At 48.7% G+C, this 26,091-nt stretch overlaps 1 protein-coding gene across 2 annotated transcripts in view; it reads right to left on the reverse strand.

The window, feature by feature from the left end:
* Positions 1-16,565, reverse strand: part of LOC140212112 (myotubularin-related protein 10-A-like) — a 39,805-nt gene extending 23,240 nt beyond the window's left edge. Inside the window, exons 1-3 of one of the 2 annotated variants that reach the window (XM_072282661.1) lie at positions 16,444-16,565; positions 9,009-9,069; positions 1,056-1,183 (exon numbers count right to left, since the gene is read on the reverse strand). In XM_072282661.1, coding sequence (XP_072138762.1) covers positions 1,056-1,183; positions 9,009-9,069; positions 16,444-16,485 — 231 coding nt within the window. In that variant the 5' untranslated portion in view covers positions 16,486-16,565. The remainder of the gene's footprint in view (positions 1-1,055; positions 1,184-9,008; positions 9,070-16,443) is intronic. The other variant, XM_072282672.1, reaches the window with a different exon arrangement.
* Positions 16,566-26,091: the final 9,526 nt, after the last annotated feature.

Raw genomic sequence — 26,091 nt, forward strand, 5'->3', positions numbered from 1 at the left:
TGTGGAATTCTCTGCCACAGGAAACAGTTGAGGCCAGTTCATTGGCTATATTTAAGAGGGAGTTAGATATGGCCCTTGTGGCTACGGGGGTCAGGGGGTATGGAAGGAAGGCTGGGGCGGGGTTCTGAGTTGGATGATCAGCCATGATCATACTGAATGGCGGTGCAGGCTCGAAGGGCCGAATGGCCTACTCCTGCACCTATTTTCTATGTTTCTATGTTTACTCTGCAGATGTGGGGGTCAAAGCAACACTCACAACACGCTGGAGGAACTCAGTAGGTCGGGCGGCATTCATGGAAACGAACAGTCAACGTTTCGGGCCGGAACCCTTCGTTGTTCTGGATTTCCAGCATCTGCAGAATCTCTTGCGTATACCTGTTTGTTTTTTTTTGCACTCTTCGCATTGTACTGCTGCCGTAAATGGACACATTTCTCATCAGGTGCCCGTGATAATCAGCCTGATTCATTATTCTGGGCAGTTCCTGTACTCCAACATCCCGTTTTCACTTTATTTAGAGGCACTGGATAGTAACAGGTCCTACTGACACATCGCGACCACGTCACCAATTACGCCACGTAACCAATTGACCAGCACGTCCCAGGGCTGTGGGAGGGAATCACACACGGTCACGGGGAGAACGTACAAACTCCTTACAGACAGTGGCAGGAATTGAACCCTGATCACCAGTGCTGTGATAGCGTCACGGTAACCGCTAACCCCCCCATGTTCAATCTCCCACAACACTCCCCTCCTTACTGGCCGGGACTGCGTGGGAGGGTCACATCTAATGTGACAGGAGGTGCAAATCTGAGCCATGTGTCACAATAAAAAAACATTGGACAAACCCAATTCCTTATCGGGAGTGGCTGTGACATCGGGGGGGGGTGGTAATTACCCCAGGGTGACGTACGGGAGGCAGATAAGGGGCAAAGCCTGCGATGCTGGTCTAAGTACCTCCTTCTGGGAGGGATTACCTCGGCGGTATAGGGCTGGGGGAGAGGTGGGGATGGATGCAGGGGTCCGAGCGGGAGAGGGCAGGAGCGCACTTCCTTACCTGCTGGGGGTCCCCAACCCCGGCCGGGACAAAGGCCACGCGGAAGTTGGTGCACAGCAAGATCCCACGGGCGGAAGCCCCGTGGGAGTCGTACCTCCTGGCATCCACTTCCCCCTTCACCTTCTCCCCTGCAACGAGCAGATGGTTGGGGAGAAAACAGAGTCGTTGCTGGACACAGAAACCGGCGGCGACCCTCCCCCAACTCCCAGCACCGCCTAGGGAGAGGTAGACACCCCGCAAAGCTGCCCCCTCTCCACCAACTCCGTCTGCGATTCCCGCTGCCTCAGGAAAAGCAACCGTTTCATTGTATTGCGATCCAGCGAAAATCTTTTGTTTGTGTGCAGTCCAGACAGATCGAGTCATAAAGCACCACAGTACAAAAACAGGCCACTCAGCCCATCTAGTCTGTGCCAAATTCTTATTCTGCCAGGTCCCATTGATCTACACCTGGACCATAGCCCTCCATATCTCTCCCATTCATACATCTATCCAAACTTCACCTAAATGTTGAAATCAAGCCTGCATCCAGCACTTCCACTGGCAGCTCCCATCATTCCACATTCTCACCACCCAGAGTGAAGTTCCCCTTAAACATTTCCCCTTTCACCCCTAACCCATGCTCTCTGATCCTAGGCTCATCCAACTCCAGTGGAAAAAGCCTGTGTTTACCCTGTCCATACCACTCATGGTTTTGCACACCTCTGGGAAGTAGAGAGATCATTCCACACATAACCACATCGAGGAGCTGGATGGGAAACAGAAAGCAGAATAAAGTGTAGCAGCTACAGAGAAAGTGCAGTGCAGGCAGACAGTAAGGAGCGAGGGCCACAGTGAGGTAGTTTGTGAAGTGAAGAGGTCACTGTGTACGGGGGTCCGAAGGCAGACGAGATAACCAGAGATCCTGCTGCCCACCCAGGTCATCTGCTCTCCTCTCCTGTCAGGCAGAAGATACGAGAGTCTGAAATCACGGACCAGCAGGCTCAGGACAGCTTCCGGTGTCACCGATGAACTGGTCTCGGAGCAAATGCACTCATTTCTCAATCATACTTTATTTTAGTTGTGCACAAGAGACCAGCGGCCTGTCACTCACACTGTGAGAAATGCCATGTTTATACAGAATTGAGCAGCGGATACGGCAGAGTGATCAGCAGCACTGGGGCTCCATAGGGGACTGTCTTGTCTCCCTTTCTCTTCACCACTTACACCTCGGACTTCAACTATTGCACAGAGTCTTGTCATCTTCAGAAGTTTTCGGATGACTCTGCCATAGTTGGACACATCAGCAAGGGAGATGAGGCTGAGTACAGGGCTACGCTAGGAAACTTTGTCACATGGTGTGAGCAGAATTATCTGCAGCTTAATGTGAAAAAGACTAAGGAGCTGGTGGTAGACCTGAGGAGAGCTAAGGCACCGGTGACCCCTGCTTCCATCCAGGTGGTCAGTGTGGATATGGTGGAGGATTACAAATACCTGGGGATACGAATTGACAATAAACTGGACTGGTCAAAGAACACTGAGGCTGTCTACAAGAAGGGTTAGAGCCATCTTTATTTCCTGAGGAGTCTGGGGTCCTTTAACATCTGCTGGATGATGCTGAGGATGTTCTATGAGTCTGTGGTGGCCAGTGCTATCATGTTTGCTGTTGTGTGCTGGGGCAGCAGGCTGAGGGTAGCAGACAACAACAGAATCAACAAACTCATTCGTAAGGCCAGTGATGTTGTGAGGATGGAACTGGACTCTCTGATGGTGGTGTCTGAAAAGAGGATGCTGTCCAAGTTGCATCCATCTTGGACAATGTCTCCCATCCACTACATAATGTACTGGGTGGGCACAGGAGTACATTCAGCCAGAGACTCATTCCACCGAGATGCAACACAGAGCGTCATAGGAAGTCACCCAATTGGCTGGTCCTGGACTTATTTCCTGGCATAATTTACATATTACTATTTAACTATTTACGGTTTTATTACTATTTATTATTTATGGTGCAACTGCGACAAAAACCAATTTCCCCCGGGATCAATAAAGTATGACTATGACTATTAGATGGGGTGGAGTTTGTTGGGTGTGTTCAGAAAGGTTTCCTGATGCAATATGTAGATAAGCCAGCTAGAGGAGAGGCTGTACTTGATTTGGTATTGGGAAATGAACCTGGTCAGGTGTCAGATCTCTCAGTGGGAGAGCATTTTGGAGGTAGTGATCACAATTCTATCTCCTTTACCATAGCGCTGGACAGGAATAGGAGCAGACAATTTGGGAAAACATTTAATTGGGGTAGGGGGAAATATGATGCTGTTAGGCAGAAACTTGGGAGCAGATGTTCTCAGGGAAATGCACGGCAGAAATGAGGCAAATATTCAGGGAATATTTGCATGGAGTTCTGCACAGGTATGTTCCATTGATGCAGGGAAAGGATGGTCGGGTAAATGAACCATGGTGTACAAAGGATGTAGAAAATCTAGTTAAGAAGAAGAGCTTATGAAAGGTTTAAGAAACTAGGTACTGTTAGAGCTCTAGAAAATTACAAGCTTGCTAGGAAGGAGTTTAAGAATGGAATTAGGAGAGCCAGAAGGGGCCATGAGAAGTCCTTGGTGAGCAGGATTAAGGAAACCCCCCAAGGCATTCGACAAGTATGTAAACAGCAAGGGGATGAGAATATGACCAATCAGATGCGATAGTGGAAATGTGTGCACTGAGTCTGAGGAGGTAGCGGAGGTACTTAATGAATACTCTGCTTCAGTATTCACCAGAGAAAAAGACCTTGGCAGTGGTGGGGATGACTTGCAGAGGACTGAAACGCTTGAATGTATAAACATTAAGAAAGAGGATGCACTGGAGCTTTTAAAAGGTATTAAGTTGGATAAGTCGCCAAGACCAGATGAGATGTACCCCAGGCTACTGTGGGAAGCAAGAGAGGAAATTGCTGAGCCTCTGGTGATGATCCTTGCATCAGCAATGGGGATGGGAGAGGTTCCGGAGGATTAGAGAGTTGCAGATGTTGTTCCATTATTCAAGGAAGGGAGTAGAGATAGCCCAGAAAACTATAAGCTAGTGAATCTTACCTCAGTGGTTGGTAAGTTGTTGGAGAAGATCCTGAGAGGCAGGATTTATGAACATTTGGAGAGGCATAATATGATTAGGAATAGTCAGCATGGCTTTGTCAAAGGCAGGTCGTGCCTTATGAGCCTGATTGATTTCTTTAAGAACGTGACTAAACACATTGATGACAACAGAGCAATGGATGTAGTGTATATGGATTTCAGCACGGCATTTGATAAGGTTTCCCATGCAAGACTCATTGAGAAAGTAAGGAGGCATGGGATCCAAGGGGACATTGCTTTGTGGATCCAGAATGACTTGCCCACAGAAGGCAAAGAGTGGTTGTAGACGGGTCATATTCTGCATGGAGGTCAGTTGGTGACCAGTTTTTAAAAAATAAAAACACAGAGTGGTGGGTGTGTGGATTGCACTGCCAGCGACGGTGGTAGAGGTGGGCACAATAGGGTCTTTTAAGAGACTCTCAGATAGGCACATGGAGCTTAGCCCCCTATTTTTCTATGTGGTAGGGTAATTCTAGGCAGTTTCTAGCGTAGGGTGTGGGCACGTGGCCAAGTGGTTAAGGCATTGGACTAGTGACCTGAAGGTCGTGAGTTCGAGCCCCAGCTGAGGGAACGTGTTGTGTCCTTGAGCAAGGCACTTAATCACACATTGCTCTGTGACGACACTGGTGCCAAGCTGTATGGGTCCTAATGCCCTTCCCTTGGACAGCATCAGTGTCGTGGAGAGGGGAGACTTGCAGCATGGGCAACTGCTGGTCTTCCATACAACCTTGCCCAGGCCTGCGCCCTGGAGAGTGAAGACTTTCCAGGTGCAGATCCATGGTCTCGCAAGACTAACGGATGCCTTTTATTCTAGAGTAGGTTACATGGTCAGCACAGCATTGTGGGCCGAAGGGCCTGTAATGTGCTGTAGGTTTCTATGTTCTATTGACGTGCCCCCTTCTCATTGCTGCCATCGGGGACACACCCAACATTTCAGGAACAGCTTCTTCCCCTCCGCCATCAGATTTCTGAACGGTCCATGAACCCAACTTTGCTCCCTTTACGCACTAGTTCTTTACACATGTACATTTCTTTTTGCAATTTAATGCGTTGCTGTGTATGGCACTGGAGTGCAGCTGCAAAACAACACGTTTCATGACATACATTGGTGGCAGTATACCTGATTCTGAAGCTTTTCAATGTTCTTGTAACAAATAATAAAGCAGTCCAGCTTTCATTCAGTGAAGGCTATCTCGTTGTGACCCTTGTAGCCTGCGCTGTGCTCTCTGTAACTGTAACACTTCATTCTGCATTACGTTTCACATTACTCCCCCGGCGTTCTGATGAATGGAACAATCTCACATGCAAGCAGAAGTTTTTTCACTCTGTCTTGGTATGCGTGACAATAATCAATAGGTATTAAATGACTCTACCATCTGTCTGAGTGCAATGAACCCTCTCTGGAGAGCGGCGGGGGCTGGGGTGGGGGTGCGTTTGGGAGGGAAGAATTCCAGTTAACTACAGCACTTAACCAGGGTCTTGGCCCGAAGGTCAAACTCCTGATTGGTGAGCTCAGGGGGTGAAGTTCAAAGGAAGCCCGGTGTCTAGAAGTCTGAGAATCCAGGGACAAGCACTGGGGTTGGAGGTGTGTGCGTGTCTGCCTGTGTGTGAAATTCACGTGCTCTGTGACCAATGGGTTCATCCCTCTCCCCCCCCCCACAGGGAATCTGGTTTCCTCCCCAATTCCAAAAGATGTATGGGCTCCGTGCATTAATCGCCCCGTGGAAATGCCCCCCCTCCACTGTGTGGGTGAGGGGTAGAATCCGAGGGGTGGGATCTGATGGGAATGTGGGGGGATTAAAATGGGATTGCTGTAAATGGGTTAGGACCAACTTGGTGGGCTGAAGGGCCTATTTGCTGGTGCTTGCGTTGTGGCAGCTGAACATTGCGGGTATGCGATGTTGGCGCTGGACCGCATGGCGATACTGGTGCGCTGCCCCCCCCCCCAGCACGCCCCCAGAGTGTTGTTTATTGATGCAGACAATGCATTTCGCTGTGTGTTTCAATGTACAAAGTGATAAATAAATGAATCAGAATTCGAGGTGAGCCCCTCCCTTCCTCAACAGCGTAGAACAGAACTGGTTACCCTGTAACTATGAATTGGTGGAGGGACGGGGAGCTTCAGTCACACCAGCACTGGACTAAATTCCACAACCTCACTTTCAAGGACTCTTCATCTCATGTTCTTGATAGTTATTGCTTATTTATTATTATTTTCTTTTGGGAGGAACGAGGAAAGATGGTGCCAGTGGTTTTTGCAGACCCAGGCGACTTCTTCCAGTTCGTCTGCGAAACAGCTTAACCCTCTCTCATGTCTTCCCCCCACCCCCCAGGTGGCTGGGGGTCTGTCGGAGTCCGCGATCTACAGTTCAAACTACACTTCTCCGCAAGCAGTGAGTTTTTGTATTGGCCAAGTGGCCAGGCATCTCGATATCTCCAGGAGCAGCCTGGAAGGTGTCTGCCTTCGGGGTGGGCGGCAACCCCGCAGACAACCCAGTCCCCTGGCGATTTCACCGACTGAGACGTCAAGACAGGAGGCGGAGGGTGCTGCTTGTCAGAAAGACCCTGTACTCAAGCAACAGCTCTGTCTCTCACTGGAGGGTCAGAGCACAACGGTCTCAGAGTCCAGAGCTTGGAGGAGTAACGTGGAGGACTGGAACATTGGAACAGCGAGTTGCTGGTCTCCACTCTCGTTGCAGGAGTGACCTCTCGTCCCTTCACTGGGGGGGGGCCTGTCTGATACACCAAAGTGCTGGGATGGTCTGTAGTTCTGTTGGACTGTAGTTCAAGGTCTCTTTGGGGGCTTTTGCTGCTGTTTTCATGGGGGGGGGGTGTTGCCTCTGCTGCTGTTTGTGTGTGGGACAGGGCGGGGAACTTTGATATTACTATCATACATTCTTTTGGGTTTCTCATCTTGTGGATGTCTGTGAAGAGTAAGAATTTCGGGTTGTATACATTCTCTGATATCAAATTGAACCATTATTTGCAGAGTTTGTTGTCTATTGCACATTAATTATTGTCAGGCCTTTTGGATGCGGTCATTCATTGATTCTACCATGTTCCTTTGCATTAAACTGTGATTGCCTGCAAGGAAATTAATCTCAGTTGTACATGGTGACATATGTGTACTTAGGTAATGAATTTACTTTGAATAAACTCGGGTGAGGACAGAGGAGAAACTAATCCACACCCTCACCAGCTGAGAGTCTCTCCTCACCCACCCCTTCCAGCACACCTCCACCCAGAGCCCATGGGCCTGGCCTTGTAGATATCAAGCCTCCCACTTTGGTCTTCAGCACAGAGCTCACCGGTCACAGGGTGAAATGGGTGTGGGTCGGGTTGAAGACTCATCAGGGAGAGGGTGGAGTGAGAAGTGGGGGTGAGAGTGGGTCCTGTCACAGAGCAACTTCCAGAGGCTAGATGACCCTGTCCCAAAACCCAAAGTGGTCTGTGGCATGGTCTGCTGGGGCACAACAGACACCCAGATGTCTGAGCAGGGTATGGTGTGCCAGTGGAGTGTGCCAGGGCTGTGGGCACCTGATTACAGAGCAGTTGACAGCAATCCCCACCCAGACTGTAGGTTCAGTCACAGAATATCCCAACCAAACCAGAGCCTTCTCTCCACCCTCCCCATCTTTCACCTTCTCCCCACTCTCCCATACAGGCTGTCCTGCTCCTCAACACTCCCCATCACCTCATCTCACCCCCCGCTTCCCTCTCCCTTCACCCGGACTCTTCCTCCCCCTCAAGACCATCCAACCATTTTTTCCTCTCCCTTATTCCAACTCCCTCCCCTTTCCCGACTCTAATCCCCCCCAAACCACATTCCTCACCTCCTCCTTCTCACTGTGACTCTCCCTGTATTCCCTCTTACCTCTTCTTTAAATGTACCCAATGACTTGGCCTCCACAGCTGTCTGTGGCAATGAATTCCACAGATTCACCTCCTTCTGGCTAAAAAGAAATTCCTCCTCATCTCGGTTCTAAATGAACATCCCCCTCCCTTCCCTTCCTCTCCATCTTCCATAGAAACTACAACACAGAAACAGGCCTTTTGGCTCTTCTTGGCTGTGCCGAACCATTTTTCTGCCTAGTCCCACTGACCTGCACACGGACCACATCCCTCCATACACCTCCCATCCATGTACCTGTCCAAGTTTTTCTTAGGTGTTAAAAGTGAGCCCACATTTACCACCTCATCTGGCAGCTCATTCCACACTCCCACCACTCTGTGTGAGGAAGCCCCCCATAATGTTCCCTTTAAACTTTCCCCCCCTCACCCTTAACCCATGTCCTCTGGTTTTTTTTTCTCCCCTTGCCTCAGTGGAAAAAGCCTGCTTGCATTCACTCTATCTATATCCATCATAATTTTATATTCCTCTATCAAATCTCCCCTTATTCTTCTACGCTCCAGGGAATAAAGTCCTAACCTATTCAACCTTTCTCTGTAACTGAGTTTCTCAAGTCCCGGCAACATCCTTGTAAACCTTCTCTGCACTCTTTCAACTTTATTTATATCCTTCCTGTAATTTGATGACCACAACTGTACACAATACTCCAGATTCAGCCTCACCAATGCCTTATACAACCTCATCATAACATTCCAACTCTTGTACTCAATACTTTGATTTATCCCTAGAACTCTCTCCCCACCATTCCCTCCCACAATTCTCTGCAAAGTTTCCTTAAGCATCCCACTCTGCAAGCTTCCTGCCCAGACACCACATCCCATCTCTCCCGCCAGTCACTGGCTGCCCTCCCCCACCCTCACCTGCTGTCTGCACCCCAGGGACAGGGAGATTCCCCACCCCTCAGGGAGAGCTCGAATCTCCCTTCTCATTGACCCCTCTTACCGGGCAGCAGCTTCACTCCCAGCACGCGCTCAGTCATTTCAAACGATGGAGCAGTCGCCGGCTGTAATAAACAGGTGGAATTCATGTCAGGCAGAGAGACTTTGCCTTTTGCACCTCCTCAAGCCTGCCCCTCCAGCGCCTGTCACAGCTGACCTCAAAGACGGGGAGGGAGGTGAAAAGGGTCACTGGAGAGCAGACCATACCCTGGTGTTACAGTGACAGACCTATCCCCAACGGTACTGTATAAAACCATGAGATATAGGAGCAGAATTAGGCCTTTCAGCCCATTGAGTCTGCCCTGCCATTCCATCATGGCTGATTTATTATCCCTCTCGACCCCATTCTCCTACCTTCTCGTAAGCTTTGACACCCTTACTAATCACGAATCTATCAATCTCTGCTTTAAATACACCCAATGACTTGGCCTCCACAGCCGCCTGTGTCAATGAATTCCACAGATTCACCTCTCCTCATCTCCGTTCTAAACGGATATTCCTCTATTCTAAGACCATGCCTTCTGGTCCTCGGTTCACCCACACGAGAAAACACCCTCTCCACATTCACTCTGTTTAGATCACCCTCCCCCCCACCTCCATTCTTCTAAACTCCAGCAACTACAGGCCCAGAGTGATCAAACACACCTCACACATTAACCCTTTCACTCCCAGAATCATTCTCGTGAATCTCCTCTGGATCTCTCCAGTGCCAGCACGTTCTCTTAAACAAGTGGCCTAAAATACTCCAAGCGTGGTCTGGCCAGTGCTTTATGAAGCCTCAGTGTTACATCCTTGCTCTTATATTCTAGTGTTCTCAAAATGAGAGGTTCCAAGGTTGTCAAGCCGAGGAGTGGTAGTGGGGACAAGCTCCCACTATCTAAAAGTGCTCCTCACGGCATGCACCTCAAACAGCCTCTGACAACCATGTCCAACTCCTGGCCTTCTCGTGTGGCTTAGCCTCTAAGCCCAGCAGAACTGTTTCTACTGACAGGAGAAGAGGCGAAGGTGGGTCCTGGTGCCTTAAAACCAGTGCTTCGGGTAGATAGAGCTCGTCAGCCTGGGAAGACAGTCCATCTAAGAGAGGGAAAACTCTGATTTCAAACCTCCGCTGCCTTGCGGCCATACCCACTCATGGGAAAGGCTTCGGGAGTAAACCCTGAGGACAAATCTGGAGCTGGAGTCCCTAAGGCAGTCCGACGTTGCCTTCAACCTCGTTCTGGCAACTCCTGCGACGACACTGCTGCCAAGCTGTATCAGCCCTTGCCCTTCCCTTGGACAACATCGGTGCCATGGAGAGGGGAGACTGGCTGAATGGGCAACTGCCAGTCTTCCATACAACCTCGCCCAGGCCTGCGCCCTGGAGACCTGGACTGAAGCAAGACTTTCCAGGCGCAGATCCATGGTCTCGCAAGACGAATGGATGCCATCTCAAAATGAATACTAACATCACATTTTCCTTCCTTACCACTGACTCAACCTGCAAGTTATCCTTTAGGGAATCCTGCATAAGGACTCCCAAGTCCCTTTGAACCTTATACTTTTGACTCTCCTCCCCGGACTGAAATTATCAATGTGCCTGACCGTACACATCCCTACAGTATATTCCACCTGCCACCTCTTCGCCTTTCTTCCAATCTGCCCACGACCTTTTTGCAAACTCCCTGCTTCCTCAGTACTACCTGCCTCTCCACCTATCTTTGCATCAGCTGCAAACCTGGCCACAAAGCCATCAATTCCCTAATTGAAATTGTTAACGCAAGGTGAAAAGAAGCACTCTCAATACCGACTCCCACTCCCAATACCGAGCTCTGCTGGTCCCCAGCAGCCAATCAGAAAAGGCCCCCTTTATTCCCACTCCTTGCCTGCTGCCCATCAGCCAAGCTTCTATCCATGCCAGCATCTTTCCTGTAATACCACGGACTCTTATCTTGTTAAGCAGTCTCATGTGTGGCGCCTTGCCAAAGGCCTTCTGAAAAATCCAAGTAAACAACATCCAATAACTCTCCTTCATCTGTCCTGCCTGTTATTTCCTGAAAGAATTGCAAGATTTGTCAGGCAAGTTTTCCCTTTCAGGAAACCATGCTGACATTGGCCTTTATCATGCACCTCCAAACACTCTGAAACCACATCCTTAATAATTTCTCTCCAAAGTCTTCCAAACCACTAAAGTCAGGCTAACTGACGTAAAATTTCCTTTCTTCTGCCTCTTAAAGAGTGGAGTGACATTTGCAAATTTTCCAGTCTTCTGGAACCATTCCAGAATCTAATAACCCGCAAGCTCTCCAGCTACCTCTTTCAAAACTCTGGTGCGTAATCCATCTGACTTATTTACATTCAGACCTTTCAGCTTCTCCTTAGTAATAGCAACTGCACTCACTTCTGCCCCCTGACACTCTTGAATTTCCGCCACACTGCACAATTCCACAGTGAAGACAGATGCAAAAATACTTAAGTCCATCCGCCATTTCTTTGTCCCTCATTACTACCTCTCCAGTGTCATTTTCCAGTGGTCCAATACCCACTGTCACCTCTCTAACTCTGTATCTACCTGAAAAATACTTTTTGGATCCTCTTTTATATTATTGGCTCGCGTACCTTCATAGACGGGAGGAGAAGTTGGCGGCGCGCCTCCGCGTGCGCAGCTCTCCGGTGAAAAATGATGTCATAACTGTTAAATAGGGGCCGTGGACGGTTCTGATTTGATGGAGAGGGACGTGAAAGCACAGAGAAACATCTGGAGAAATTTCTGAAATGCCTGTTCGCTGCTGTCGTTACTGTGTGGTCGGGAATCTTTCGGAGGGTAAGCCTCAAAATCCCCGGCCTTGCCTGCTTTTGGTGACCGTGAAGGAGGTCGAATCGTTTGGACAGAGGTGGCGCTCAGTACTCGGAGTCGGAGAGCTGATCAGAGCTCGAAGTTTTCGGATGACTCAGAGTCGGATTGTGGTCGGCATGGCAGGGAGAGTTTTTCTTCCCTCTCCCGTCTGCGTGAGATGTGGGACATTTGAGAAACTTTGGACTTTACTGTGCTCATGGACTTCTTCATCAAGTTATGGTATTATTGCACTGTTGTAACTATATGTTATAATTATGTGGTTTTGTCAGTTTTTTCAGTCTTGGTTTGTCCTGTGTTTTGTGATATCACACTGGAGGAAATAATGTATCATTTCTTAATGCATGCATTACTAAATGACAAAAAAAGAGGACTGCGTGTCTTCATAATCATAGTTCACCTTTTCTTTTTATGTTTTTTTTTTAAAAGATGCCTTCTGTTGGTTTTTAAAAAGCTTCCCAATCTTCTACCTTCCCACCAAATTTTACTCTTTTGCTTTTATGCTGTCATTGACTTCCCTTGACAACCACGGTTGCCTCACCCTCCCTACATCTTTGGGATGCATCTAACCTGAGCCTTCCAAATTGTCCCAGAAACTCCAGCCACTGCTATCCTTATGTCATCCCTTCCAGTGTCCCCTCCAGCCAACTTTGGCCAGCTCCTCTCATGCCTCTATAATTCACTGTACTCCACTAAAATCATGATTCATCTGACTTTATATTTTCCCTTTCAAATTGTAGGGTGAATTCTATCATATTATGATCTCTGCCTCCTAAGGGTTCCTTTACCTCAAGTTCCCTCATCAAGTTTTGGTTCATTACACAGCACCCAATTTAGAAACCAGCCGCACAGGGCTCAATTCACAGGTTGCTCTAAAAGCCCTCTCCTCGGTATTCTACAAATTCTAACTCTTGGGATCCAGCACTAACCTGATTCTCCCCAACCTACGGGCATATTGAAATGTCTCATGACTATCATAACACTGCCCTTTTAACATGCCTTTTCCATTTCCCATTGAATTTATATCCCACAGCCTGCCTAATGGTCAGAGACCTGTATACAACTCCCATTAGGGTCTCTTTGCCCCGATTCTACATCTTCTGATCCAATGTCAACTCTTTCTAAGGATATAATTTTTCAAAGAGTCAGCCCACCCACCCGTCGTTTTGATACAAGGTGTATTCCTGGATGTTAAGCTCTCAGCTGATCTTTTTTTCGGCCAAGGTTCAGTGATGCCCACAACATGATACCTACCAATCTCTAACTGCACTATAAGATCATCTACCCTTATACTATACACTGCGTGCATTCAAATATCATACCTTCAGTCTTGTGTTCACTACCCTCTTGAATTTTAATCCCCATGTTACATTTCACTTCATCCCTCTGACTGCAGTTTTACCCTATCATCCACTTGTCCATCCTCCGTCTCGCTGCAACTTGTAAACCAACTTCCCCATCCTCAGCCAGTTCCTTTCACTTCCCAACTTAGCTTAAACCTTTCCCAACAGCTCCGGCAAAGCTGCCCTCAAGGTTCCTGCAGGCTCTGGTGTAGCCTGTCCTTTTTGAACAGGGGCGTACTGTACTTTCCCCAGAAGAGATCGCAACGATCCAGAATTCTGAAGCCCAGCTCCCCACACCAGTCCCTCAGCCATTTACCATCATCCTATTCCTGACCCGAGTAGCATGTGGCACTGGAAGTCATCCAGAGATGAGTACCTTGGAGGCCCTGTTCTTCAGTCTCTTCCATATACTCCCTGCGCAGGACTTCCTTCCCCCTTCCTACCCAAGTCATCGGGTGCCAATGTGCACCATCACCTCTAGCTGTTCACCCTCCCTCTTGAGAATCTTCAGCTGCTCTGAGACATCCTGCCACAGAATCTCATCCATTCCCCTAACTATCGAGTCCTCTGTAACCACCACTCCACCTGACTTTACCCTTCCCTGATGCATCTCGGAGCCAGCCTGGCTGCTGCTGCTGTGGTGATAGGTCAAACCCCCCAGCAGTACCCAAAGGGGTACACTTGTCGCTGAGGGGAATGACCATGGGGGAACCCTGCACTGACTGCTTCCTCCCCTTACTTCTCCTGGTGGTGACCCATCTATCTGAAGCCTGCACTCTGGTCTCAGTAAAGATCATCTCGGAAGTTCTCAGCCTCCCAGATGGTCCTGAGTGTATCCAGCTCCAGTTCCCTGACTTATCAATCAGGAGCTGAGGTTATACAGTGACAGACCCGTCCCCACTGGTACTGTACCCCAGTGTTACACAGTGATAGACCTGTCCCCACCGGTACTGTACCCCAGTGTTATACAGTGACAGACCCGTCCCCACCGGTACTGTACCCCAGTGTTATACAGTGACAGACCTGTCCCAACCGGTACCGTACCCCAGTGTTATACAGTGACAGACCCGTCCCCACCGGTACCATACCCCAGTGTTATACACTGACAGACCCATCCCCACCGGTACCGTACCCCAGTGTTATACAGTGACAGACCCATCCCCACCAGTACTGTACCCCAGTGTTATACAGTGACAGACCCGTCCCCACCGGTACTGTACCCCGGTGTTATACAGTGACAGACCCGTCCCCACCGGTACCATACCCCAGTGTTATACACTGACAGACCCATCCCCACCGGCACTGTACCCCGGTGTTATACACTGACAGACCCATCCCCACCGGCACTGTACCCCAGTGTTATACAGTGACAGACCCGTCCCCACCAGTACTGTACCCCAGTGTTATACAGTGACAGACCCGTCCCCACCAGTACTGTACCCATTTGTTATACAGTGACAGACCTGTCCCCACCGGTACTGTACCCATTTGTTATACAGTGACAGACCTGTCCCCACCGGTACTGTACCCCGGTGTTATACAGTGACAGACCCGTCCCCACCGGTACCATACCCCAGTGTTATACACTGACAGACCCATCCCCACCGGTACCGTACCCCAGTGTTATACAGTGACAGACCCATCCCCACCAGTACTGTACCCCAGTGTTATACAGTGACAGACCCGTCCCCACCAGTACTGTACCCCGGTGTTATACACTGACAGACCCATCCCCACCGGTACTGTACCCCGGTGTTATACAGTGACAGACCTGTCCCCACCGGTACTGTACCCGTGTTATACAGTGACAGACCCGTCCCCACCAGTACTGTACCCGTGTTATACAGTGACAGACCCATCCCCACCAGTACTGTACCCGTGTTATACAGTGACAGACCTGTCCCCACCAGTTCCGTACCCCAGTGTTATACAGTGACAGACCCATCCCCACTGGTACTGTACCCCAGTGTTATACAGTGACAGACCCGTCCCCACTGGTACCATACCCGTGTTATACAGTGACAGACCCGCCCCCACCGGTACTGTACCCCAGTGTTATACAGTGACAGACCTGTCCCCACCAGTACCGTACCCGTGTTATAGTGACAGACCCGTCCCCACCGGTACTGTACCCGTGTTATACAGTGACAGACCTGTCCCCACGGGTACTGTACCCCAGTGTTATACAGTGACAGACCCATCACCATGGGTACTGTACCCCAGTGGTATACAGTGACAGACCCCTACACACCAGAATTCCAAACCCTACCATGACACCAACAAGTGCGGTCCCGGCCCATTCCCCCATTCCACGTGATAGTTGCATGGCTGAGGTCATCTCGAAAGTGGGGGAGGCCGGAGTTGTCTGCGCGCACACACCAACAGCTCTCCGCACCAACAGTCACCTTTGGACTCAGGAACACAGAAGGGCCGTGGATGGGAGCAGGACAAGCTGCGTATTCATTCCCACTGGAAACTATTACTGGTGCTCTGGCGGAACGTCAAACACCAACACTGGGCAGAGACACTCAGGATTTCTGCTCCCCATTGCTGTTCGGGCTCATCGCGTGTCCAAACCGGGCGACAGATACACAGCCACGCCTCCTACTCCCCTCCCCACCCTGTATCCGAACCCTGTCGTTGGTCTGGAGCAGACAGCAGACTAAACAAAGCCACGATTCACGCAGCTCGCCCCGGTCTGAAGTGCACAAAGCGAGGCTGACTCACACAGGACAGTGCCAAGCTCAGATGGAACGACAGCACGCACACCCACCCACCCACCGAGAGTGGCTCGGGACCCCGGGAGGGGGAAAGAGTCGGGCAGGCAGTTGCAGCGGGTTGAAAGCGGATTTGCGGCAGGAAGGGAGGGTGGAGGTAGACGGGGTGACCAAGGAACCTGGGGGTTGGGTAACGGTGGGGGCGGACAGGTCAGGTCGGACGTGGGGAAGGGAGAGAGGGCAGGTCAGGGGTGCCGGCGGGGTCGGTAAAAGTGGTCCCAGGCCTGGCTGAAGACCGAACCGGCGTTAGTGCGGCAGGTGTCGGTCAGGGAGTAGTGATCGGAGTCCCGGACCCGCACCGGGGCCGTGGACGGGCAAGAAAAGTAACGGTGTTCCCGGGCCGGTGAGCGAATGGAAGGGGGGCTGTGACCGGACACCTGGACACGCCGGGACGGTCATGTTGACGGGGGTCCCGAGCCGGGAAGCTCCCGGAGCAGACAGGCGGAGAGGAAGGGGCACGCAGTGGCCGTCCCCCGGGATGACACTCACCGAGCTGAGCTTGCACCGCCCGCCGGCTCCCGACTCAGCCATCGCGGGACGGCGGGGAGGAGAGACCCCCCTGCCTCATTCGCTGCGCTCAGCCTGCAGCCCGAGGCCGCGCCACCACTTAAAGAGCCACGGGGCGGGGGCGGGGCTTCGCCGAGGGGCGGGACTACGACCAGGGGGCGGGGCCTCGTCCACCGGAAGTGTCCGACGGAGTATTACCGCAAGTAGGGCGCGCCTTGTCTTAAAGGGAAGGTTCCTTTTCAGGGGTACGGGGCTGCCGGCGCATTTACCATCGGCCGACAATAATGGATGCGCTATTTCACTGCAGCAGGCGGCACCTTGTTGTCTTCTTCCACTGCAGCTGGGGGGCGTGTAAAACCACAGCGGAGGGAGGACCGGGATCTGTTAATCCATAGCAATTTACACAAAATGATGGAGAAACTCAGCAGGTCAGGCAGCAACTATGGAAATGAATGAAGTCGACGCTTCATCAGGACTGAAGAGGAAATGGGAAGACGCCAGAATAAAAAGGTGGAGGGGGGTAGGGAGGGAGGACTACCTGGAAGGTGATAGGTGCAGTCAACTGGGTGTTGGGGGGAGGAATGAAGTTAGAAGCCGGGAGGTGACAGGTGGAAAAGGCGAAGGGGTGAAGATGAATGAATCTGGTAGGGGAGGAGAGAGGACCTGGGAGGAAGGGAAGAAAGAATGACGGGGGAGTTGATCGGCAGTTGAACAGAAGAGGCCAGAGTGGGGAATAGAAGAGGAAAGGGGCAGAGGAAAAAATGATTAGGAGAAACTGAAGTTCATGCCATCAGGCTGGAGGCTACCCAGATGGAACATGAGATGATGCTTCCCCAACCTGACCTCATCATGTCAATGTCAGAACAGAAGTGGAGAAGGAATGAAGGTGCTTGGGCACTGGGAAATTCCGCTTTTGGCGGATGGAGTGAAAGTGAACGAGTACCCTGTTAATCAACTTCAAGTTTATTGTCATTCAACAGTACGCATGTGTGGTACCAAACGAAACAACGTTCCTCTGGACCAGGGTGCACAACAGGACAAATAAATTAACAAATAATGAGCTGTATTTATGACACAAGATATAAAGCAAATAGTATAATGCTACTGGTGTTCTAAATGTGATGAGACCAGGGCGGTGGTGGGGAGTTCAGTGGTTTTACGGTCTGTGGGAAGAAGCTGTCAGTCCTGGACAGAGTAGACCACATTCGAGTCATGTACGTTGCAGACTTGTGAAGGACTTTCAGGAGGGAGAAGCTGTAAGTAACACACACAAAACGCTGGAGGTCGGGCAGGATCAGTGGAGGGGAACAAACAGCCGATGTTTCATGCCGAGACCCTTTGTTCGGACTGGAAAGGAAGGTGGAGGGGAGGGGTCAGAAACCAGAAAATCCCATCAATCTCTTCGGCACTCTCTCCAGCTTACCAGCATCTTTCCCATAACAGGGTGTCCAACACTGAGCGCGATACTCCAAGTGTCTAAGTTTTAGTGAGTAAGTTCATGAAAAGCTACACGTAAACAAACAACCAATGTGCAAAAGAGTTCAAAAGCTCAAAGTAAATTTATTGTCAAAGTACATGAATAAAACCATATACTAACCTCTTACTATCTCTTCTTTCAGTTCGTCCTGACGAAGGGTCTCGGCCTGAAACGTCGACTGTACCTCTTCCTAGAGATGCTGCCTGGCCTGCTGCGTTCACCAGCAACTTTGATGTGTGTTGCTAACCTGAGATTCATTTTCTTGTGGGCATTCATAGCGGAACATAGAAATACAATAGAATCAATGAAAAGCTACACAAAAGCTCTTACAAACCCCCTCCCCCAGTGTGCAAAACCCCGCCACAAAAAACAAATTGTGCAAATAAAAAATTTAAAACTGAGAAGACGAGTTGGAAAGGGCCCTTGAAAGTGAGTCTGTAGATTGTGGGATCAGTGCAGTGTTGGGGTGAGTGAAGTTATCTGTGCTGGCCCGGGAGCTGACGGTTGAGGGGTAATTACTGTTCCTGAACCTGGCGGTGTGGGACACAAATCTCCTGGACCACCTTCCCGATGGCAGCGACAAGGAGAGAGCGTGGTCTGGGTGGTGGGGGTCCTGGATGTTGGTCGCTGCTTTCCTGCGACAGCGCTCCGTGTAGATGTGCTCAGCAGTGTGGCGGGCTTTACCCGCGATGGACTGGCCTGTGTCCACCACTTTCTGTGCTTTGGCATTGATGTTTCCGTACCAGGCTGCGATGCATGCCAAGGAGACGCCGGTGAACTGCAGTGACGTGTGGCAGGCTGCTTACAAAACTTCTACATTGCACTCACTGCAATCTGCAGCCTGCAGTTCCCCTTTAAGCAAAGTAACGCCTACCATTCCATAGCTGGTGCGCAGCTCTCCGGTGAAAAATGATGTTGTATCTGTTAAGTAGGGGCTGTGGACAATTCTGATTTGATGGAGAATGGACGTGAAAGCACAGAGGAACATCTGGAGAAATTTCTGAAATGCCCGTTCGCTGCTGTTGTTACTGCGTGATTGGGAATCTTTCGGAGGGTAGGCCTCAAAATTCCCGGCCTTGCCTGCTTTTGGCAACCGAGAAGGAGGTCGAATCGTTCGGACAGAGATTGTGCTCAGTACTTGGTGTCGGAGAGCTGATCAGAGCTGGAAGTTTTCAGATGGCTCATAGTCGGATTGTGGTCAGGTATGGTAGGGAGAGTTTTTCTTCCTTCTCCCGTCTGTGTGAGATGTGGGATATTTGAGAAACTTTGAACTTTACTGTGCTCACGGACTTTCTTCATCAAGTTATGGTATTGTTACACTGTTTGTAACTATATGTATAATTATGTGGTTTTGTCAGTTTTTTCGGTCTTGGTTTGTCCTGTGTTTTGTGATATCACACCGGAGGAAATAATGTATCATTTCTTAATGCATGCATTACTAAATGACATTAAAAGAGGACTGTGTGTCTTCGTAATCTAAACCTGTTTAACCGCTTTAATGAACTAGAAATTTCACTATCTTCAGCAGACTTAACTCTCAAACATCCAGGTACGGCACGGTTAAGTGGAAAAAGGTTCATCACCAGAGCTGGAAGAGAGGGAGCAGGAGAGAACTCCAGACCAGACTGAAACACAGAGGAATGAAACTTCCTCCACCCAGCATCTTGTTAGAAAATGTACAGTCGCTGGAGAACGAGAATGAGAACCTAAGGGTAAGATTGCTATATCGGAGGGAGATGAGGAATTGCTGTGTCCTGTGTTACACAGAGACATGGTTCACTCTGGACATGCCGGATATGTTGGTAAGACCCATAGGGTTCTTGATACATAGGGTGGACCAGACCGCTGATTCGGAGAAGACAAAAGATGGAGGGTCTGTGTTTCAGGATAAATGCTTTGTGGTGCTTGGAAACATCAGTTTTGTTGTACTCTTGTTACGCTGACCTGGAACATCTAACAATCATTATCCAGGTCAGGGAAACAAGAGTAGAACAACTGCCGACCATTCTGCTTACGAGAAGAGTTCTCTGTGATCCTGACCGTGGTTTACATACCGCCAATAGCCGATGTTAATCAGGCTCTTGAGATGTTGATTGCTGCCATCATCAAACAAGAAATGGCCCACTCCTCACATTTAAAGCCATGGTCATGGACTTCAATCGGGCTTCTATGAAGAAATCTCTGCTCACTTATCATCAGCAAATGACCTGCAGCACCAGGGGTCCCAATACACTGGACCACTGGAATCCTACAATAAGGAATGCCTACCATTCCATGGCTAGACCGCATTTTAGGAAATCTGATCACTTGGCTGTCCTTCTCCTACCTCATACTGCAGAGACGAACAAGCAAAGCTCCAGAGACTAGGACAACAGAGCTGAGGCGACGGGCGGCTGTGGGCTTGCTTCAAGTGGTAGGAGGAACCGCGTTTTAGGACTCATTTGAGGATCTGAATGTATATACCATAGTTGTCACGGACTCTATAAAAACTGTCACAGACAAGTGTGTTATTTTTGTAACTTGAAAACATTAAACTAATTCAAAGGAAGACAGGGGAGTCTGAAATGTGAGTCTAACTGTGTTATTTTAAGCGAGGCACACATGTATTACATGATAATGTAATGATGTATGCAATTCACATATTTTTACATATAACCCATAATTATTTAAATGAACAAGAATGCTTAATCAAATATATATGATTTCTCAAATATTACTGAAATACCAAATAGACAACACTCCTCCCTGCTTAGCTATAAACTTAGCAACTCAACTATAACTTAGAATGCTCAACTATAAACACAGTATATTATATAATGCACTGACTATATACAGACATCCACAGCATTGTTGATGTTTAAATAGTTGCATTCATGCCTGAAGATCTAGTCGCTGTGGAAGATTCCTTAATCTTGTGGGATAACATCTTTTCTTATGGGGGAGGGGGATTCACTCTCCTTGGCAGGTGAGGCCTGTGCGTCAGGCTCTGGGGCCCCCTCTGTGGTGGTGTCGCAGTTGACTCTGAGACTGCAGGAAGTGGTTCTGACAGTGGTAGCTGCTTTTCTAGCTTGTGCGTCTTGATCTTGGGAAGGTGCATTTAGCTCTCTGGAGTATTCACTTATTTATCATTCTCTTGCTCCCTTTATGATCTGATCTCTCCCCTTCGATTCCATATCCACAACTTCGTCTGATGAATTCTCTGTTTTCGTATCTCCACCGACTCCTTTTAATTTGGCCTTCCATCCATCTGGCTGGTCTCTGGTCTTTGCATCTACTTTCACAAACACCTTTTTGTCTCCCACTTGAAGTTCATGACAAAACCCTAATGCATGCAGAGTAGAGTCTGGTTCTTTAGACTCACAAATGCCAAATGCTTAAAACATTCCTGAAGCTCCTTGTCACTTTCACGCTTCCTCTGAGCAGCATGGTCCTTCCTTGGTCCAATATGCTTTCCAACCAGAGGCACAGAGGCTGGCACCAACAGTTGTTTGCCCTCTGCTGGGCAATGGACCATGGGTGTTAGGCATGGAGTCAGTCGTGGAATCATCCAGTACCTTTCCTAGTTCAATTTCAGATGACTCTGTTGCCGGGGATGTGCCACACAAATGGTGGATGGATCCCCAATCAAGTTGTAGTTGTCTCAGTCAACCATACCCCACGATGCTGGCCCTCCTGTTTTTACCAGTTACAAGCTCAAAGTGGCTTGTTGGTTGTTGTATTTCACTGTCATGGACGTCATTCCCACAGGAGTTATCTTTTCTCCGGTATAAGTTCTTAGCTGAATGTCTACAGGTTCAGTTTGGTGTCTTTGACATGCTGTTCTAACTTATTTTGTGGAATGACTGAAATAGTGTCCAATTCCATTTTAATTAATTTGCCGTTCACTTCTGGCATAAGCCATATTGCTCATCTATTGTTAGTTTTCACATGTAAATGTCAAGGGTACTCAGTCCTGTGCCTCACACATCATTATCAGATTTTTCACCAACAGCAGATTACCGCTCTTTTCGACACTGCAACTTTTTCTCTTCCTTGTGCAATCCATTTAGTTTATCTGCCCATCATGCTCCTTGTATGTGACCTACTTTGTTGCATTTTCCACAGGTTTTGTCTTTGAATCTGTATTGTTCTGGTATATGTGAGCCCCTGTCACAATAGTAACACAATTTGTTTGGCCAGACCAGTTTCTGTTTAGACTTTGCAATTTTGTTCCACTCATTCTCATTCCTGACTGCAACTCAACTGCATCTCTGTCTGCTATTTCCATTGATACAGGAATTTCAGTGTAAGTTGTGCTTCAGTTGGGGGCTGATTTTGAATGCTTTCTTGTAAGATCCACAAACTAAATAATCTCTCAGTGCATCATTAAGCCTATGATTGAACTGACAAAGTTCAGACAATTACTTCAATTCAGCCACATACATTTTGAATTGACAAAGTTCAATTACTTAAATTCAGCCGCGTACATTGAAACACAGACCCCTTCTTTTTGATTCCGCCTATGAAACCTGAAGCATTCTGCAATCGACAATGAGATTTGCTCCTGCATTACTTTCACAATATCAGCAAATCTCATTTTGGATTGTTTTGTTGGAACAGTTAAACTTCAAAGCAAACTGTATGCCTTTAAACCCAATTCACTCAGCAAAGTTTCTCACTGGCTATAGCATTTGCTTCAAAACATTGTTCAATGAGTCAATCTTTCCGATGTAGCCAGCCATTTCTGCTTTTTTTTAATGATTATTATCACTTAGTACACACTCTTTATGAAACCGTGAATTCTTTCATTTAATACCTTTTTAAAAAAAACTCAGCAGTCTCTATATGTACTGGTCTGTGTTTTTTTTTCACTCCCCATTCCTCACTGTTTTTTTTAGTTTGAACATCTTACTTCGCTTCAACAGCCAGATAGCCACCTCAGGCTTTGTTTTACCTCATCGCCAATATTATGTTTTGTAACTTCAAAACAATAAACTAATTCAAAGGAAGACATGGGAGTCCAAAAAGTGAGTTTAACTTCATGCTTACTTTAAGCGAGGTGTGCCACGTATCACGCGGTAGCGTGGTGACATATGCGATTCAAATATTTTTATATATAGCCCGTAATTAGTTATTTAAATAAACAAGAAGGCTTAATCAAACAATATATACACACACAAGATTACTCAAATCTTATTGAAATACTAAATGCAACAGAGTTATTTGGTGACAAAATCATTTGGAGTCTCTTCAACCAGAAGCCCTGGATGAACTATGAGATCGGCAATCTGCTGAGGACTAGATTAGTGGAATTCAGGTCTGGTGACCGAGTAAGATACAAGAGGTACAATCTCTGGAAAGTCACCTCATTGGCAAAGTGGCATTTCTGGACCAAACTTGAATCTCCGTGACAGGGCTTGAGTGCTATCACCTCCAACAAAGTGAAACCAAGCGACATAGGTGACAACATTGCTTTGCTCCCCAATGAGCTCAATGCTTTCAATTGTCATTCTGACATGGAGGAACCATCATAACCTCCCATTGACCTCCCCCCCCCCAAATGACCCTGTGATTTCAGTCTCTGAGGCCAACGTGAGTGCATCCCTGAAGAGGGTAAACGCACAGGAAGCACCCAGCCCAGATGGGGGTACCTAGCCAAGTACAAAAGACCTGTGCTGACCAACTGGCTGGAGAGTTCAGCAATATCTTTAACCTCTTGCTTCAGCAGTCTGAGGTAACCACCTGATTCAAGCAAGTTTCAACTATACTGGTGACCACCTTAAAGACCGTTGTCCAGTAGCAATTACATTCACTGTGATGAAGTGCTTTGAGAGGTCGGTGATGAAACCCATTAACTCCTGATCGAGAAGTGACATGGATCTACCTCAATTTGCCGACCGGCACAGCAGATGCCATTTCATTGGCCCTTCACTCACCCCTGGAACATCTGGACAGCGAAGATACAAACAACAAGATGCTCTTCACTGACTGCTCTCATCCCTTCAATCGAATCAATAAGCTTCAAGACCCTAGTTTCAATATCTCCACGTGCAATTTGATTGTCGATTTCCTCACTTGCAGACCCCAGTCAGTTGGGATTGGCAACAGCATGTCTTCCACAATCTCCATCAGCACTGGTGCACCACAGGGCTGTGTGTTTATCCCCAGGCTCTACTCACTTTGTACTTATGACTGTTAGGCTAAGCACACCTTCAAAGGCATATGGAGCTGATTACTGCTTGTGACACCATTGTCGTTGGCCAAGTCAGAGGGATGACAAGTCGGCATGCAGGAGGGAGATTAAAAGCCTGGCTGAGTGGTGCCACAACAAGTGCAAGGAGCTGATCATTGACTATAGGGGGTCCATGAGCCAGTCCTCAGTGGCGGACCAGAGCTGGAGATTGTCAAAACTATAAATTCCTCGGTGTTATTATTTGGAGGATCTGTCCTGGGCTCCGCATGTAAGTGCAATTACTAGAAAGCACGGCAGCACCTCGACTTCCTTAGCCGTTTGCTATGACTGCTTGATTTGGTATGACACCTAAAACTTTGACAGATGTCTGTAGATGTGTAGTGGAGAGTATATTGACTGGCCGTGTCACAGCCTGGTATGGAAACACCAATGCCCTCGAATGGAAAATCCTACAAAAAGCAGTGGATACGGAGCAGACCGTCACGGGTAAAGCCCTCTCCGCCATCGAGCACATCTACACAGAGCATTGTCACAGGAAAGCAGCATTCCATCATCAGCGACCCCCACCACCCAGGCCGTGCTCTCCTCTCGCCGCTGCCATCAGGAAGGAGATACAGGAGCCTCAGGACCTGCACCAGCAGGTTCAGGAACAGTTATTAACCCTGAACCGTCCGGCTCTTCAAACAAAGGAGATAGTTTCACTCAGCTTCACTCGTTCCATCACTGAACTGTTCCCACAACCTATAGACTCACTTTCAAGGGCTCCTCATCTCAGGTTCTCGATATTTATTGTTTATTTATTTATGATTATCATTTTGTTTGTGTTTTTTTTTTGTTTCTTTGTATAGCCATAAGAAAATGAATCTCAGGGTTGTACATGGTGACATATATGTATTTTGGTAATAAATTTACTTTGATGTATTCGGGTCACCACACTGCAGAGGACGGCTGCACTGGTGTAAAGGGGAGACATGCAGGGCTGCTGGCTAAGATGAAGAGTCATGACGATGAGGGAAGGTGACCTGCTTAAGCTCATCACACCCACTGGGGCATAGGCCGCTGACAGGAGCACGCCAGAGCTCTCTGTGCTGGGCCGGTCTTCCGAGATGTCCCCAGGCGTAGCCCGTCTTTGAAGATCCTTCCTCTCCCAGGATGGTGACTATGGAGCTTCTGTGGTTCTGGGTTTGGGTTGCTAGCACCTTGCCCAACCCGCCTCCTTTTGCAGTTGGACTTGGTGGTTATTGTTCTCATAGGTAAAGAAAAAGGAGTTTTTAGCAGCTCTACAATATCCTCAACAGAGTCCCCCAGGGCTGTGTACTAAGCCCCTTCCTTTACTCTCTGTACACCCATGACTGTGTCACCCCCCGACAGCTCCAGTCAAAGTCAAAGTCTGTCACGAGCCTTGTGGCCCATCAGGCCAGTGCTTATGCCAGTTTCTGTTGCGTGAAGCGACTCAGAGTACGAGACTCTCCCCTGGATAGGACGCCAGTCTGTCACGAGGTTAACCCCCAGCATTTTTGCTGGTACCTATTTTCATCTGGGAGGACTGGAGGGGTGTGTGGTTAAGTGCCTTGCTCAAAGACACAACACGCTGCCTCGGCTGAGACTCGAACCCGCGACCTTCGGATCGTGAGCCCAACGCCCTAACCACTTAGCCACGCGCCACACACCCACAGCTCCAATCTGCTAATTAAATTTTCTGACGATACTACATTGATTGGCCTATTCTCAAATAATAACGAGGCAGCTACAGAGAAGAAGTCATCACCCTGACGCAGTGGTGTCAAGAAAACAACCTCTCCCTCAATATCGCGAAAACAAAGGAGCTGGTTGTGGGCTGCAGGAGGAATGGAGACAGGCTCACCTCTAATGACGTCAATGGATCTGGGGTTGAGAGGGTGAACAGCTTTAAGTTCCTCGGCATCCACATCACTGAGGATCTCATGTGATCTGTTCATACCGGCTGTGTGGTGAAAAAGGC

The sequence above is a fragment of the Mobula birostris genome, chromosome 2 (genome assembly GCF_030028105.1).
Source record: "Mobula birostris isolate sMobBir1 chromosome 2, sMobBir1.hap1, whole genome shotgun sequence".
NCBI lineage: Eukaryota > Metazoa > Chordata > Chondrichthyes > Myliobatiformes > Myliobatidae > Mobula > Mobula birostris.